The sequence below is a fragment of the Bactrocera tryoni genome, chromosome 2, assembly GCF_016617805.1.
Source record: "Bactrocera tryoni isolate S06 chromosome 2, CSIRO_BtryS06_freeze2, whole genome shotgun sequence".
Lineage (NCBI taxonomy): Eukaryota > Metazoa > Arthropoda > Insecta > Diptera > Tephritidae > Bactrocera > Bactrocera tryoni.
The window spans coordinates 71,203,257-71,220,613 of NC_052500.1; the positions used below are offsets into that span (position 1 = coordinate 71,203,257).

General features: G+C 37.9%; 1 protein-coding gene across 4 annotated transcripts; it reads left to right on the forward strand.

The window, feature by feature from the left end:
- Window positions 1-2,105: 2,105 nt before the first annotated feature.
- LOC120768532 (clavesin-2-like) lies at window positions 2,106-17,090 on the forward strand. Of its 4 annotated transcripts, none has more exons than XM_040095265.1 (3): window positions 2,106-2,256; window positions 8,695-9,305; window positions 16,502-17,089. In XM_040095265.1, the coding sequence occupies exons 2-3, from the start codon at window positions 8,703-8,705 to the stop codon at window positions 16,892-16,894; spliced, it is 996 nt and encodes a 331-aa protein (XP_039951199.1). In that variant the 5' UTR covers window positions 2,106-2,256; window positions 8,695-8,702; the 3' UTR covers window positions 16,895-17,089. The 4 variants fall into 4 exon arrangements, with proteins under 4 accessions (XP_039951199.1, XP_039951198.1, XP_039951200.1 ...); XM_040095264.1 differs by having other exon boundaries at window positions 2,107-2,296; XM_040095266.1 differs by lacking the exon at window positions 2,106-2,256 and adding an exon at window positions 2,567-2,661 and having other exon boundaries at window positions 16,502-17,090.
- The last annotated feature ends 267 nt before the right edge of the window (window positions 17,091-17,357 follow it).

Consider the following 17,357-nt stretch of genomic DNA (forward strand, 5'->3'; position numbering starts at 1 on the left):
ATACACACGCTCTTATGGACACAGTTACGTAGTTGGGCAGCTGCCTCAATAACTGTGTATTTAAGAACTTGTGTATTTTAATATTTGACAGATGTCGCTATGTGTTCCGGGCGTCATAATAATTTCGAGATTTTCTGACGCCTTTTACTCCTCTCGTATAACTCATAATACATATTGCTAATTTTATTGTAACAATCACACTGTTCGTTTAATATTGAACCCTCTTTTTGCTATGCAAGAAAATTTCAAATGTAAAACCATTACCAAGCTGAGAGATGTACAAAGGAGATCATTTTTTCATATAGCGCTCGTTATTTTTGTTAACAAAACTCACCCAATCTGTTGTCGTTGGATCAAACTTCTCCATATAAGACCCCTGAACGATGCCGAAATTAAGATATCGTAAAGGGGGTTGTAGTGTAGGTTACCTCAACGCAGACTTTCTCTTTTACAAAACTCATTTCATCGGTCTTTAGATCAAGAGGCTCAATACAAAAACCTGCATGATGTCAAAAATAAGATATCGTAAGGTGGAATGTCGTGCAGGTCGCCTCTGCGCCTCTGCGCGTCTGCATGCTGGGTAATGCTAAATAATCTACGGCTTCACGGCCCAACAAAATCTGTAACTCTGAGCTGGTAATCAAGATACTCTGTCATCTGCGTATGCAGAAGTGAAATCATGCAGAAATGCCAAAACTGCCTCTGTTCAGTTAAGATCTTGGAGACAGATCTTGCAGTACATTCCTCTCGTTATCATTATCGCCTTATCCTCTTACCGATGGTAACCTTTGGACCATTAAAAGTATGGTACATGGATAACGGCCCTGAGTGGTAACCCTATACAAAAATTAATTATGACAATAGACTATAAAAAACCGTGTGGATCATTGCCCATCGTCCGCTAAAGGTGGTACAAAAACCCCTTGGAAAACACGGCAGCCAAGATTGTGGGGCTGCAATACTGGCCCTGAGCTCACAGATAGTGCGTTCAGACTTGTCAAGAAGGGTTCCATATCTTTATTAATATCATCAAGCTTGTTTGATAACGGACTTGTTTGGAAGATGGATCCCAGCGAGTCCCCACTCTGCTGTCCTCTTGCGCTCTAGCGTTAGATCTATAGACCTCCCGTAAACTTGGCAAAAACTGGTCAAAAACAGTTCTGGTCTGTCTTTCAACAGACCGCTGCCAATGAAAGTATCCATCCAATGAGGTTCTCCTTTTTTGACTTTACTGAAATGTATGGATATAAAGGCATCTAAGATTACGGAATTAGTGTTCCGTTGTCCTACTATAGGAGTACGCAGAAAGCAATAACAAAGCAGCGACATACAACAATCCCCTTCCCGTACTTCTTTTGCAAGAAAAATTTAACTCTAAACTGACGATATCGTGTGAGGCGGCTTAAGAAATGCTTGAAATTCAAATAAGGTGGAACCATGAACTCTATCAACTATAAGGCCGTTAATGGATAACAGCATTACGATATTCTCTGAAAGCTTTTAGAAAAACTTCAACTGGTTTTGGTAGAGGAAAGTCTCTGCTGCATTAATGAAAGAATGACTTTACTCTTGAATGATAACCAACCTGCCTGGCAAAGAACCGACTGATAGGGGATATCAACACTTAAATGTAACATAATATATAGATTGCATCAAGCCTTTCCATCTTGAGTTTCAGCATAATAATCGTCAATCATGAAGGCATTACCGTTGGACTTGAAACAAAAAAGTAATTTTCAGTGTACAGGTAATTTCCGAAATAATTTTTATGCATTGTCAGTTATAGCAGTTATCAGTCATTATCATTATCTCTCAGAGTTTTGGCGCTCTTTTGCACTTTCGGAAGTAGATAGACGCGCTCTGTATCTTTTAACCAAGAGACGCTCCCAGCCACTACAAATGGGTATATGAACTCGATACGGGCACCAACACACACATACTTGCACACTCACGAGTAAACCTATATATGTATGTGAAGCGTCTACGGAGACTATAGTCAACTAATTAAGACTAAAAAAAAAGCTACGACGCTGGCATTTTGCGAGAACCTCCTCAATACCTGTCCACCAACTCAGCATTTACTGGCTTTGGGTGGGTATTAAAGCGGCGGCACTAGCGGAAAAAGCAGTTTCAACATTTTGCTTAGTACGGCAACAGCGTCGCGGCGAATATACCATACGTGTGTTAACGTGCGCGCCAAGAGCAACAAAGCATTTCCAACCGACAAAGCAACAGCAACAACAAGAAGACTATGTAGTGAGTTTGTATGCGAAAGCCATAAACACGTTTAAGCCAGGTATATTATTAGTCATCCGTTGAAAACAGACAGCGCGCACATACACACACACACACACGCAATTGCACTAGATATTGTAGATCACAAATAAGCGTACGTTTTCTTTGTGGTCAATTATAAAATGTGTAAATAGTATACAATACGATAAATTCGATGTAACATATGTGTGCATAACAGAAAATAAATACTTGTAAATAATATATAATTATATATATAATATAAATAATATATGTATGTATGTATATATAATAGTGCAATATAATCTTGTCTGAAAGATTTTACAAAACGCAAGCGCATTGCATTTAGAACAGGAAACAGTAGCTGTTGCATAAAAAACAACACAGCGCACACATATGTAACTGGATGTGAGTTTCAAATTTTGTTCGCTTGTGTTCGGCTATCAGTGAGTGTATCGGGTAGCATTACTTTGCATATAACTAAATTCTCTACAAAACCCCTTTGATTGATCGGAAACACCAAAATATAATAAGCAACAGCAAAAAAAAAAATACAAAAAAACACAAACAACAGCAACAACATGTGATACATACAGTAAAAAAATAAAATAAAAAAATATTGCGTGAACTTCATTTTTATCTAAGTATAGATATAGAATAAATACTGCGTGTCATCAATTTCTTGTTTTTGATTTACCGCATGTACATATGTGTGTATGTGTAGGTGTGTGCATATGTGCTTTGTAACTGCTCTATACAATACATAAATTCATATTTTATATATGAAAATACTCGCAAAACTGTAACGCGCTGCTTTTGAACTTGTGTGTTGCATGAAATCTTACACTGCTCGTAATTAGTATGTGTACCAACAATGTTGTGCTATCTTTGAAAATACATAAGTTTAATTAACAAAACGTCTTCGGTAGAGCAATGTTTGCCTTCAATATGTGCAAGATCATAGTTTGATTAACAGACAAAAAAATAAAAAAGAAATTAAAAAAGGAAAGCAAAAAGCCTTCAAGTGCTTAATTGATTTTTAAACAAGCGCTCATAATTTACTGATATACAAACTAATTGTTTAGTGGAAGTGTGTCGGACTACAAAAAACAAATACAATATACAAATATACATACATATGTATATAAATCTCAGTAATATTATATTTTATATGCATATCTATAAAATAAAATATTAATATACACTGAGTAAAAGGCACTTACAGCTTAAATTAGTCATATAAAACGGAAACTAAAGTAAAAGCCACTGCTTATGACAATTTGAAATATGCCGTTAAGACATTTTGTTATACATATACATACATATATGTTATTAAGGGGGTATATTGGTCTAGGCGCATGAATTTTAGGCATTTTTTTAACTGAGAGATAAAAAAAATTAAAACATTTTTACCAACCATTTTTTATATGTTTTTCATTGACATTTTAATAATATAAAAAAATGCAAGAAAAAAAAAACCAAAATCCAAATAAATAATAATAATAACAAAATGGCGTCGACTTGGAAAAAACAAATTTTTACCCGATTTTTTCGACTTTTCGCATTTTTTAAAAATACTTCAAATCAAAATTTTTGGAAATTCAAGGCAGACACGATAGCGCATTGTATAAAGTAGATATATACCAAATTTCAAAGGCATCGGTTCAGTAGAACTTGAGATATCATGTCAACCACCTCAAAAAAAGTAGTTTCGAGAAAAACGCGTTTAAAGTTTAGCAGACAATTCTAGTGAACACGGACGACACGTCACAAAATCGGCTGTATCTCCGAAAATAAGTCGAATTTTGAAAAATTCTTCCAAGGTCATATTTTTGAAAGTCTAAACTTTCAAAATATGCAAAAAAAAACAAATAGATTTTTTCAAAATCCTAGACCAGAATACCACCTTAAAGCGTACAAAGCAGTGTCTTGCTAAACTATATTAAACTGAAAATGAAATTAAATATGGCATTGTGCACGTAAAGAAGGGCATACATATACATACATACATATGTAGATATGTTTTAGAAGTTGTGGAGTTGACTGGAAACTGTTGAAAACACAACATAAAAATAAAACAAGAAGCGTTAACTTCGGCTGTACCAAAGCTATAATACCATACACAAGTGCATTTCTTGTAGAATAAAATGGTATTAAAAGACCTTTCAACTTGATTTTGGGTGGTTAGTTTGTATGACAGTTATATGCTATAGTGATTCGATCTGAACAATTTATTTGGAGATTATAGCGCTGTTTTAGATCATAAGCTGTGCCAAACCTCGCGAAGATATCTTCTCAAATTAAAAAGTTGTTCATACAAAGACGTTATTTTGATCGGTCAGTTTGTATGGCAGCTATATCCTATATTGGCCCAATCTGCATAATATGTTCGGAGATTGTAACGTTAACTTGTGCTAAAATCTAAGCCAAATTTCATGAAGATATCTTTGCGAATAAGAATAAGCTACATGCAAGGGCTTGAGTCAAATTGATCAGTGGTCCAACATCAGCGGTTACAGCCACACCCCCACCAGATGCAATACGCTTCTGCCAACGATTGTTCAGTCCAGGAACAAGAAAACAAGGAAAAATCACACGGAGCCAAATCTGGTGAATACCGTGGTTGAACGGTGGTTGAACGGTGGTTAAACGATGGTATTCATTGCGTTTTTGGCTCTTAATTCGGTCACAATCGTGGCTCGTTGCGATGTGGCATTATCATCGTGCAAAATCCATGAATTGTTCTTCCAAAATTCCGGACGTTTTCGATAGATGTACCCACACAAACGCCTCCCTAAGATCAAATAGAACTCCTTATTAATCGCTTGTCCCTGCGGTACAAATTGATAATGCAGCAAATTACTAATATTGAAAAAAAAACCATGAGCAACATCTTTAGTTTTGAGCGCCTTTGGCGTGGTTTTTTTGGTTTCGGCTCGTTTTTTCCCCCCTCCATTCCGATATTTGTTGACTTGTTTGCATTATTCGGCAGTTATAATGCTCACCATGAATGTGGAATCGGAATTCTTACGTTCAAGCATGTTCAAAGAGTCGTGTTTACGGTACTCTTTTTGAAAAAAAAACTCAGTTTTATAGGAACGAGTCAAGAGAGAACTCGTTTTATACCCAAAATATCAACCAAAATCATTCGAACGGATTCACGAACTCGCGAGAGATGTCGAGCTCTCTTGCCATTTCTCTAATACTTGCCTGACTTGCCATTCACTTTTTTAATATTTTAATCAGTTGAAGAGGTCTAAGGTCGTCCAAAACGTGGCATGTTTTCAACGAACTCTTGACCGTCTTTGAAGGCTTTGTACCACTCGTAGGATTTCGTTTTTGATAAAACTGCATTACCGTAAGCCTTTTCCAACAATCGCAACGATTCCGCACACGAGATTTGTTTAAAAATACAAAATTTTAGACAAATTCTTTGTTCGATATTTTTATCCATTGTAAAAATCGCAACTCCCTACTGAGGTGTACCTACTTAAGCAGCGGCTGTAAACAAATTGATTGATAGATCGCGCTTACATTTGGCGTTGTAATTAAGGACAGTCCTACCAAGATAGCATAATGCATTTTTTTTTAAATATCATTCAGCTGGGGATTTTAATTACAATTTACGGATGCTTTTTGTCACAATGTATCTCGATGTTAATAATTCTAATTGTTGATAAATTGTTTAATGCAGAGAGCATTTAATTATGATATCAAATACTAGATCTGGTTTAGCAAAATTAAGCCTCCAAGTGTAAATTTATCAAGTTGCTACAAGTTATCACGGAAACTCAAGAGGCTACTTTAAACACATCACTTATCGGGCATCATTAAAAATTGATAGCGAAGCTTCAAGTACATAAATTATTTAAAAATGTACTCGTGCCCTACCAGCTATAAACTAAATCTACTGTGTATCCGCGGGAGATCCATTCTCCAGTGCCCTGGGATATGCAGTGGGTTTAATAAATTGATTAATTTCGAAAGCATATCCTTGTGGTATCAAAGCCTAAATCTGGTTTGACGAACTCAAGTTTTACAAACCAATTCAAGAGTCTACTTTAAGCACATCATTTTTTGGAACATTAGAAATTGTTAGCAAAGCTTCATCTATGTGTACAGATACTCTTAAACATGTCACAGGAACAAACTGTTCGCCAAACTATAACCAAAATCGACTGTCCATCCGCGGGAACTCCATTTTCTAATGGCTCCGGGATATGCATGCGGCTAAAGCTGTAACCTGCTTAATATTGACTTAAAGATCGTCAGCTTATTCGGCTAAAGCTGTAACCTGCTTAATATTGACTTAAAGATCCTCGGCTTATATCTTTTTTATTACGTTGAATTTTTGTCAAATCGAATCGTCATTGACTTGAAGATCCTCGGCTTATATCTATATTTATTACGTTGATTTTTTGTCAAATCGAAACGTTTATAATCACCATGAGATGAGAACCAATACTGTTTTCAAAAATGTACACACCAATGATGTCACCTGTCTTTGACTAATTTGCGTTGTGGATGCTTTGTCACGTGGTACACATGTGACGTCTAACAAAATCATTGTTTTTTAAATAAAATTCTAACAATTTGACATGACAGTGACTAAATAGTAAACACAGATAAGAATGATTTTGTCAAAGCAGCATGACCGGCAAAGACCACGAACAACTTCCGCACCAATTGTAATGCCTCGTTCATAACATAGATAGTACTCGTAGTTGTACAATTTTATCTAACCTACCGATACCAAGTAGGACATATTCTATGTATATACTTGTATATATTCTACTTTCTGACGCTATGAGTGGGTGGTAGTGGTAACCTTGAAAAATGGATATGATACCAAGTAGCAGAGCAATTCTCGTAGTAGTCCTTCGTTATCACTTTTTTATCTTGATTTTGATTGGACAATTTTTATGGTGGTTATATGTTATGCTATAATGGTTCGATCTGAACATTTTGTTCGGAGATTGTACCAGTGCTTTGAACGACAATCCATGAAAGTTTTGTAAAGAGATCTCGTCAAATAAAAAAGTTTCCCATACAAGGGCCTAATTCTAACTGGTCAGCTTGTATGACAGCTATATCCAATAGTGGTAGGATATCGGCGATTCCGACAAATGAGCAGCTTCTTGGGAGGAAAGAGCGTGTACAAAATTTTAGATCAATATCTCGAGAACTACTTATTCGTTCGTGTATAAACAGAAAGACGGACAGACAGCGGAGCGGAGTTTACAACAGCGCGCCAGTCGTTCTTCCTTTTTGCTATTTGGCGGCAATTTGGGATTCCAAGTGTAGCCAGTCCTTCTTCACCTGGTCTTTTTAAGAGAATGGAGGTCTTCCTCTTCTTCTGCTTCTCCCGGCGGGTACTGCGTCGAATACTCTCAGAGCTGAGGCGTTTTCGTCCATTCGGACGACATGACCTAGCCAGCGTAGCCGCTGTCTCTTATTTCGTTGAACTATGCTAATGTCGTCGCATATCTCTTACAGCTCATCCTGCCATCGACTGCGGTATTTGCCATTACAATGCGCAAAGAACCATAAATCTTCCGCAGAACCTTTCTCTCATCCTTTCATCGACTGCGGTATTTGCCATTACAATGCGCAAAGGACCATAAATCTTCTGCAGGACCTTTCTCTCGAAAACTCATAACGCCGACTCATCAGCTGTTGTCATCGTCCATGCCTTTGCACCATATAGCAGGACGGTGATGATGAGTGACTTGTAAAGTTCGATCTTTGTTCATCGAGAGAGATTTTTACTTCTTAATTGCCTACTCAGTGCAAAGTAGCACATGTTTGCAAGTTATTGGAGTTATGTGAAGATGTGAGGAAAGTTATGTGAGCACCATTCAATTGAGAGCAGCCAGAAACAATTCTTTTACATACGGTTCACGACTTTCGGTCTTAGACCAAGTATCATCTGGGTAGCCAAAAAACATACGGTTGAAGTCAAGCCAATGTGAGAAGACGAAACATCCCTCCGCAGGGTTGTGTGCTGGGTTTGGGGCCCGCCACATAAAAAGCACCTCCAATGAAAAGAAGAAAACAGCCATGGAAGAGAGACTCTCTTCCAATGGTGGACCTTTTCCAGTGTACAAAATTAGCTTTTTCCCATAATTGGAGAGGGGAGTGAACCCAATACTGCTTAGAGAAAACTATAAAAAGTTGCTTACCAGAATTGGCTACCTTAGGGTTCTTAGGGTAATGTACCATCTCTTATCTTATGTCTCGATTGAGCCTATAAAAAAGTCACTGAAAGACCATCTTGGTCGAAGATTATTATTAGAAAGAATTATACTTTATAGTCGACAGAAAATTTCAACAACAAAAGTAAAATAGCGCAATATTTTACAAAAGTACCGTTCATTTTTTAAATAATTGCTATCATATTAGAAAAATATGTTATATTAAATTGTATTTCTTTGATTTTAGATAACAAAATGACCGAGTTTATCGAGATACACATACAGAAGAATCTTAACCCTCGCCACCCACGGAGCATCGACAGCCGACAGGAGATCTTTGGCGCTAGCGATGCACGCGACAGACATAGAAAGCTGGACTTATTTCGCGACATGATCGGTGCCAGTGTTAATTTGGCGTTACGCGATAAATCCTGTTGTATGGATACAAATTTCTTAAATCGTTTCCTATACGCAAAGAAATTCGATTGCGTAGCGGCTTTAGACTTACTCATCAAATATTTTTTATTCAAAGAGAATAATAAGCATATTTTACAAAAACTCAGTATTTTCGATGAAAACATACAAACTTCCTTAAGAGATGGCAACCCATCCGTCTTGAAGCAGCGCGATCGTAAGGGGCGTAAAGTCATAACGTTTGCCGCTGCCAATTGGGATACAAATAAATATAGCATGGAGGATGTGTTCCGGGCGTTACTGCTGTCATTGGACAAATTGCTGGAGAATGTGGAGAATCAGGCATTGGGATTTGTAGTGATTGTGGATTGGACGAACTTCACGTATAAGCAATCGAAGCATATCTCAGCTAAAACGCTTAAGTTGATGATTGAATGTTTGCAGGTGAGTGATTTACATATATACATACATACTTTCCATACATACATATATTTTTTTTGAAATTTGATGACAAAAAAATTATTATGATGAAAATACTACTTTTTATACTTAAATGTTGATTGTCTGAATATAAAACGCCAGATGCTTACAGTGTAGTCTTGTCAATTGTGAGATACTCCATTGTTTCCCTGGTGCCTTGCTATAAACATTTCCTGCGCTCTTCTCGATCTGTCAGTCCCATTCTGCGGGCGTCTGTCGCCACCAAAGGCTGACCAATTATTATTCCGTCACGTTCCTACAGTCTCTACTATCATTGGCCAATAGGAATTTTGTGTACTTCCAAACTACTGTTTTACGTATGACTTTTGCATTTTTGCACCCATCTCGTTCCATCGGGTTTTCATTTTCTTTGCCATGCTTCTGTCCAAATTGTCGTATAGACAATGTATGGCCCTCGGTGCTTTTCTGATCTGGCACCCAGTAGAAATGAGGTTTCTTGCTTCTGGCAATACTTTCCAATACTGCTGTTTCCTAAGGCACTTCTGACCGATATGTGATACGAGATTACTGCCGTGATTGCTGCTTGGCTGTCTAAGTATGTAGATGTTGACTCTGGAATTGCCTGCAGGTGCATTAGAGGCCAGCTTCGCGGCTTTCGCAATAGCTAGGGCCTCAGCTTGAAATATATTACAGTGGTCCGACAGCTTAAAAGGTTGCGGCAATTTCAGTTTGGGGAGCAAGAAAAAATCACACAGAGCGAAATGTGGCGAAAACGGTGGTAGATCGAGTATTCATTGCGTTTTGTCTTTAAATTCGGTCACTATAGTATTATTTTTGAAAAAAATCTGCTTTATTGGGGCCAGTCGAGCAAGAACGCGTTTCACACCCAAAATATCCACCAAAATTATTTGAACGAACTCTCGAGTGTTGTCGAACTCTCTTGCCATCGCTCTAACACTTGCCTGACGATTTTCAAGCACCATATCTATCACTTTTTTTTTAAATATTTTCATCAGTTGAAGAAGTAGAAGATCGTCCAGAGCGAGGCATGTCTTCAACGATCGCTCGACCTTTTTTCCATGATATGCGTACCAACATAACGCAAAAAAAATAATCGCAAATCGAATGCATGTAGTCCACAAGAATTAAAAATTCGCGATATTTTTTGTACAAATCTCGTGTAACAGTTTTTTTGAAAATTACTGAAAGTGCAATAACTCACCAAATAAATACGTTAGGAGCGTTAAGTTTCGCACCGTACATGGTAGGAGAGAGCCTCATTGGAATCGATGTTAAATTGGACGATGGGCATGCCACCTTAAACCTTTAAACAACATCCTACATACATATATGTCAGAAGCTGCAGGACCACCATTGACCGCCTCTATTACATTACATTGTGAAAATGGGCGAAATCAGCGTACAACCACGCCTACTTCCCATATTTAACCATTTTATACCACAATTTTGAATTCCTTTATCCAGTACACAAATCAAGATACAGTTAATCTAACGGGATTAAAATTTTCACTAATAATTCCTTTAAAGTATGCCACCTTATGATTAAAAATTGTTCAAATCCAACCAAAATTATCCAAGCCCCGAATACAGGTTTTGTCCGGAAAGTAATAGGATTGAGTTGATTTAGAAAAAAATTATTACATACAATTCTTTAAAAAAAATTTCAAAATAGGCTCCTTCTGCGCCGATGCAGCGCTGCCTGCGTGATTTCCAAGCATTGAAGGCGTCACGGAAGGCATTATCCAGAATAGCCTTGAGAGCCGAGGTGCATGCTGCTTGGATTCCCTTTCATCGGCCTTTTCAGGCAAGGAAACAAAAAAAAAGTCCGGGAAGCCACATCTGGGCTGTAGACTACGGAAGCGTTGGGATGCCGGCACTGGTTAGTTAGCTGTTCACAAGAAAGGCGGAGTGCACCGGGGCGTCGGCTGCGCTGTCTTGCAGACCCGACTGTCCCTCCGTTTGAATCTCTTGAGGACTTCCACGTAAAACTTGGCGTTGACAGTTTGTCCAGGAGGAACAAATTCATGGTGGACAATACCTTTAATGTCAAAAAAGACATTGAGCATTATTTTCACTTTGGACTTGCTCGTTCTTCCCTTTTTCATCACCTTTTCCCGGCCCTCCAAAAAGGCCTGGTGCCACCAAAACACAACACTTTTTGCTAAAGCAGCCTCTGGGTAAGCCTGCTTGATCATAGCAAACGTCTATGTCGCAAATTTGCCGAGTTTCACGAGTTTACCTCTTCTCTAACGAACGCTGCATTTCGGCTGGCACCACTCACAGAAACATGTCGCGCGAAAATGTTTGTCCTGACTCTCAAGGTGCTCGAAGATAACTGACCAACCGCTCGTTCGTTAGCTAAGAACGCCCTCTACCGAATCCAGTCGGTGCGTGCACGCTCCGAAGTATAGTCGCAGCGGAAGAAAATCAGCCCTATTAATTTCCGGACAAACCCTGTATGTGAACCCCAATGTTTGTACAAGGTGCGTTCCAAAGTAAACAGGACTTTTTGAATCTAGCGCCCCCTGGTAGCACCATCTATATGTCGACTGATGCGTTAGAATCTGCTATATTTATTGATTGTCCAGTGACCTTTCATGACATTTCATTGATTGGAAGTAAAGTAATTACGTTTTAAGTGTCAGTATGATTGTGTTATCGGTGCGAAAATGAGCTTCGAACAAAGGGAAATTTTGTTTTAAAATTGATAAAACTTTTACCGAAATGTTTCAATTGACGAAACAAGTTTATGGCGATTATTGCCTTTCCCGTAGCAGAGAGCACGAGTGGTTTCAACGTTTTCAAAGGGGTCGTGAGGACATAAATGACGATCAACATGTTGGCCGGTCAAAATCTGTGATCACCAGAAATACTATCGAAACTATGCTTGAATTCATCAAAAATCACCCGAAATCATCATTGAAATTCATAGAAATGGAATTGAACATCTCCAAAACATCGATTAATAGCATTTTGACCGAACATTTGGGCTTACGAAAGGTGTGTGCACGGTTTGTTCCGTACAAATTGACTGACGACCAAAAATTGCTCAGAATCCAACATTCGATTCGACGCTTGTGACCGATTATTTGACCAAAAATCACATTTTAACCATTAATCACTCCCCGTATTCAACTGATATGGCACCGTGCGACTTCTTCCTTTCGGAAAAATGCATTTGCCCTTGAAAGGAAAGCGTTATGCAGACGTAGAGGTCATTCAAAAGGCTTGCACCGTCATACTGGCGACTATACCGGCTAACGAGCTAAAACCCTCGCTTGACATGCTTTTGGACCGTGCAAAAAGCTGTATTGAAGCAGAAGGAGTCTATTTTGAATAAAATAAATTGATTTTGCCGAAAAACCATTTGTTCTGTTTTTTCTAAGTCCTGCCTAATTTAGAACGCACCTTGTGATCGGTGCGTGAACCTCGATAGTATTTGTGATTGTATGTGAGGTAGCTTAATGAAACGCAGGGAACATTTTTATAGTATGTGGCATTATAGTTATGTAGAGTATATGTATACATAAATTTGCTTGGATTCCGTTCCTCCGGTCGACGTTTTACAACTTAAGTTATTTTCCTGATTTTGTTTCCTGCAAGTTGAACATAACATGTGCGGTTGCACCCGAGCTCAGCACTTCCTTATTTGTTTTTATAATAATAATGCTTAATTTCGTGCATATGTACATACATATGTTACATTTTAGAAGGCTTACGTCAAAAAACGGATAATTGCTCTTCTACTTATGACTCAATCTCTTAATCTAAACAATAGTTTGGTCCAAAATCCAGAAAAAGAAGTCATTTATGCCGCAAAGTCTTATCATAACAAACATTTTTCAGCAAATTTCGTTGTTTTCCTTCTTAAATTTATGACTGCTTCGAATAATCGTTATGTACGCATGGTACATACATACACACTACATATTCATATATCAAAAGGAACACCCGTGCTTATGACTGGGCGGCAACGTTTTTAAATTTTTGCGATATACGAATTCAAACAAAGATATAATATAATACAAACAGTGCTTGATAAATAAATATCATATCTATAAAACATACATACATATGTATATATGTATGTATTTGTCCATGAGCAGACCGGCTCCTGGTAAATATTTGAAAAAATCTGTTTATGCTACGGTTTGATCTTTGCAACGCAGGTGAATTTTCATACTTTATGGCAGATATGTATTTGCGTATACGTCTGTTTGTATACACATACATCTATACATACAAATACATGCAAACATTGCTTTATATTTTGGCGAATAAAGTAATTATCTATTGCAGACAGTTATTGCAAAAATTTACCACTCATTCTGATGACGCATATTTCTAAAAGAATAGGCAGTCTTTAATAGAAACTGTATTTGGAAACCAAAGTGCAAACTGAGTAAAGAGTAGAGCGGGTCGATTTACTTCTTCTTCTTTATTTGCGTAGACACCGCTTACCCGGTTATAGCCGAGTTTACAGCAGCGCGTCAGTCGTTCTTCCTTTTCACTGTTTGCAACAATCGTAGATTTCAAGTGTAGCCAGGTTCTTCTGCACCTGGTCCTTCAAACGGAATGGAGGTCTTCCTCTTCTTCTGCTTTCCCCGGCGGGTACGCCGCGCTGGAGTGTTTTCATCCATTCGGACGACATGACCTAGCTAGCGTAACCGCTGCCTCTTAATTCGCTGTACTACATATGTCAATGTCATCGTATATCTCGGTACAGCTCATCGTTCCATCGACTGCGGTATTCCCCGTTGCCAATGCAACTTTCTCTCGAAAACTCATTATGCCGACTCATTAGCTATTGTCATCTTCCATGCCTCTGCACCATATAGCAGGACGGGAATAATGAGTGACTTTACTTCTCAATTGCCTAGTCAGTCAGCGGTACGACCTGTTGGCAAGAGCTAATCTGCGTTGAATTTCTATGCTGACGTTGTTGTTGGTGTTAATGCTGGTTTCAAGATAGATAAAATTACCTAAGACTTCGAAGTTATGACTGTCAACAGTGACGTGGGAGCCAAGTCACGAGTGCGACAACTGTTTGTTTGATGACCGAAAATATTTCATCTTGCCCTCGTTCACTACCAGAAACATTTGCTACGTTTCCTTATCCAGTCTGGAGAAAGCAAAACTAACGCCGCGATTACTAAGGCCAATGATATCATAATCATCGGCGTACGCCAGCCGCTGTACAGTCTTATAGAAGATTGTACCTCCTCTATTCAGCTCTGCAGCTCCAATTATTTTCACCAGGAGTAGATTGAAGAAGTCGCACGATAGGGAGTCGCCTTGACTGAAACCTCGTTTGGTATCGAACGGCTCGGAGAGTCTTTCCTGACGGAACTTTTGGCATTACGCAACTCCAATTTACACAGCCGTTATTCTATATTTTACAAAGAAGCTGATACATACTTCTTATCAGCTTTTTCGCAGCCATATTTGAATATCTCGGTTGGCAATCCATCGGCCTCCATCGCTTTGTTGTTCTTCAGACGGGTAATTACTTTTCGAACTCCTTCACGGCCGGGCAATGGAGTATTCAACTCTAGGTATCAATCCCATGGAGTAATGTGTAGAAGCACACAAAAGTAAGGAAAGTGCTTCCATTCACTTGGGAGTGGCCAGAAACGACTCACGACTTCCAGTCTTAGACCAAGTATCCTCTGGATAGCCAAAAACATTCCTTTAAAGGCGAGCTAAAGTGAGAAGGCCCAGGGTTGTGCGTTGGGTCTGGGACCCATCATGTCAAAAACACGTCCAATGAAAAGAAGAGAACCGCCTTTAGGTTAAAAAAAGTCCCCGTATCAATGGAATGGAAAATAATCAGACGGTACTTAAATCGGATAAAATAAGACTCGGACTGCAAACTGAGCGCGCAAAGCGAATATATATTTTATATTTCTTATCTAAATTGATAAAACTTGTTCGTGTGAAATTTGATTTCCATATGTCAGTTGGTTTTTGTTTGGCTTTGTTTAACACTAAAGATATTGAAAACATCTTTGTTAATATAATATATGTATGTATGTAAGTTAAGAGTAAAGTAAAAATATTGACATCATCCACGTTTCCTGTTATTTCAATGGTGTACAACATTTTTCCGTCAGTCTTACATGACAGATGCTATAAGCGATCACAGCAGACCGATCTTTAAAGAAAGTAAAATTTTAAGCTTAGCGTCGAATGCTCTATATGTTATATATGTATGTATATAAGTGGTCATCGATTCAGACAGATTCGTCTGTCTTTATATACGCGAACTAGACTACTATTTTTTACACTTTTCTGAGCCAGGAACTCACCTGTCGAAATCGTCGATATCGGTCCACTATCGGATATAGCTGCTATACAAACTACGGACGATGAGAAGATGTCTCTTAATGTCTCCGGTTGAACATTTACGTAGCGAGTCTTCCAGTCAAGGAACTAAATGAACTCCTCTACAAGCAGTTCCTACTTGGATGTTTTCGCAGAAACCGACTCCCTCTATTTGAATGGCGTCAAAACCACCACCCATTTCAAACGAGGAGCTCGAAAGTTTTGCGCAACTTCTTGTAGGCACTGTTGGAGGTTAAACGATTACTTATACGAATCTCCCTTTAGTCTAACTCTATCGAAACAGCGCGTTTCCTGGGCCTACCATTAAATGACTGCGAGGACTACCAACCCGAACCTTACTAGGAAACTAGATATCTGCTACAACAACAAAACAACCCAGCAAAAACAAATTTTTGCATGAAAACTTTTTTATTTGACAAGATATCCCCACTAAGTTTGACATGGATCATTGTCCAAGACAGTAGTATAACACCCGAATATATTGTTCAGATCGGACCACTTTAGCATATAGGTGCCATACAAACTAATCGATCAAAATCCAATTCATGTATAGAAATCTGTTTTATTTGACAAGAATGACGAAGTTACCGGTTCAGCCGAAGTTAACGTTTTTTCTTGTTTCAAAAAAATACCAAAAAATTTACACATGATCAGGACGTATAAAGTTTCGGACAGAAAACTTTACTTTTTAAATATTTAGTCGATATTAAGTCAGGTCCCAACGTCTTTGTGACCCTAGCTAATATTAATCTTAAAATCTTTAATATTACATTATTGCAAAAAATTTGCATCAATTAAGAGCTCTCCTAATAAAAATATTCTTCTCTTTACAGGATTGTTTGCCGGCAAAATTTAAGGGCATACATTTCATTGGTCAACCCTGGTATGTGGATGTGATGCTGAGAGTAATAAAGCCCTTCTTAAATGATAAAATCAAGAGACGCTTACTGGTGCATGGCACCAATTTGACTAGCTTACATAATATGGTCAGCAAAGATATTTTACCACCCGATTTGGGTGGCGAAGGTCCGACAATTAATACATTGGACTGGTATCATTATCTCTTGGAGTCAAGCCAAAATTCGGAGTTGCGAAAGACCTATAGACTTATTGAAGCGACGGTATATTCAAAAACGGCGGATTGGCAGAAACCTGTAGCAATTGCAAATGGAACGCAAAAAATCGAATCGAATGGAAACTTAATTAATATTAAACAAATCTCATGACAATGTAGACTTTTAGTTTTTATAATAAATATTTTTAGTAATGCACCTCACTTTGTATTAAAATGTGAATGTATTTGTAGAACTTAGCATTTATCCTTAATTTTCGTATTATTTTTTGTCTTAATCATATTATTTGTAGATTTTTTAGTTTAAGAGTGAACTGTTCTCGACAATATAATGACTTATGTTTTGAATGCACAAATATTTTACTTTGTTTTATTTGAAAAAAAATTTCACCCTTAAATACTTAAGTTCGTTAATTAATTTGCACATACATTTTCTTAATAAAAAAATGGCAAGTTGTGATACATCTCTATAAACAACTAAACAGCTGAGTTGTCACCAAATCAAATATTCCAAAAAAGTAACGTAAACTCCAAGCCAAAAACGGAGCAGGTACAAACACTAAATTATTCATTCCAGCAATTTTAACCCTTTCGTATAGAAACGCTTTAAATGAAAC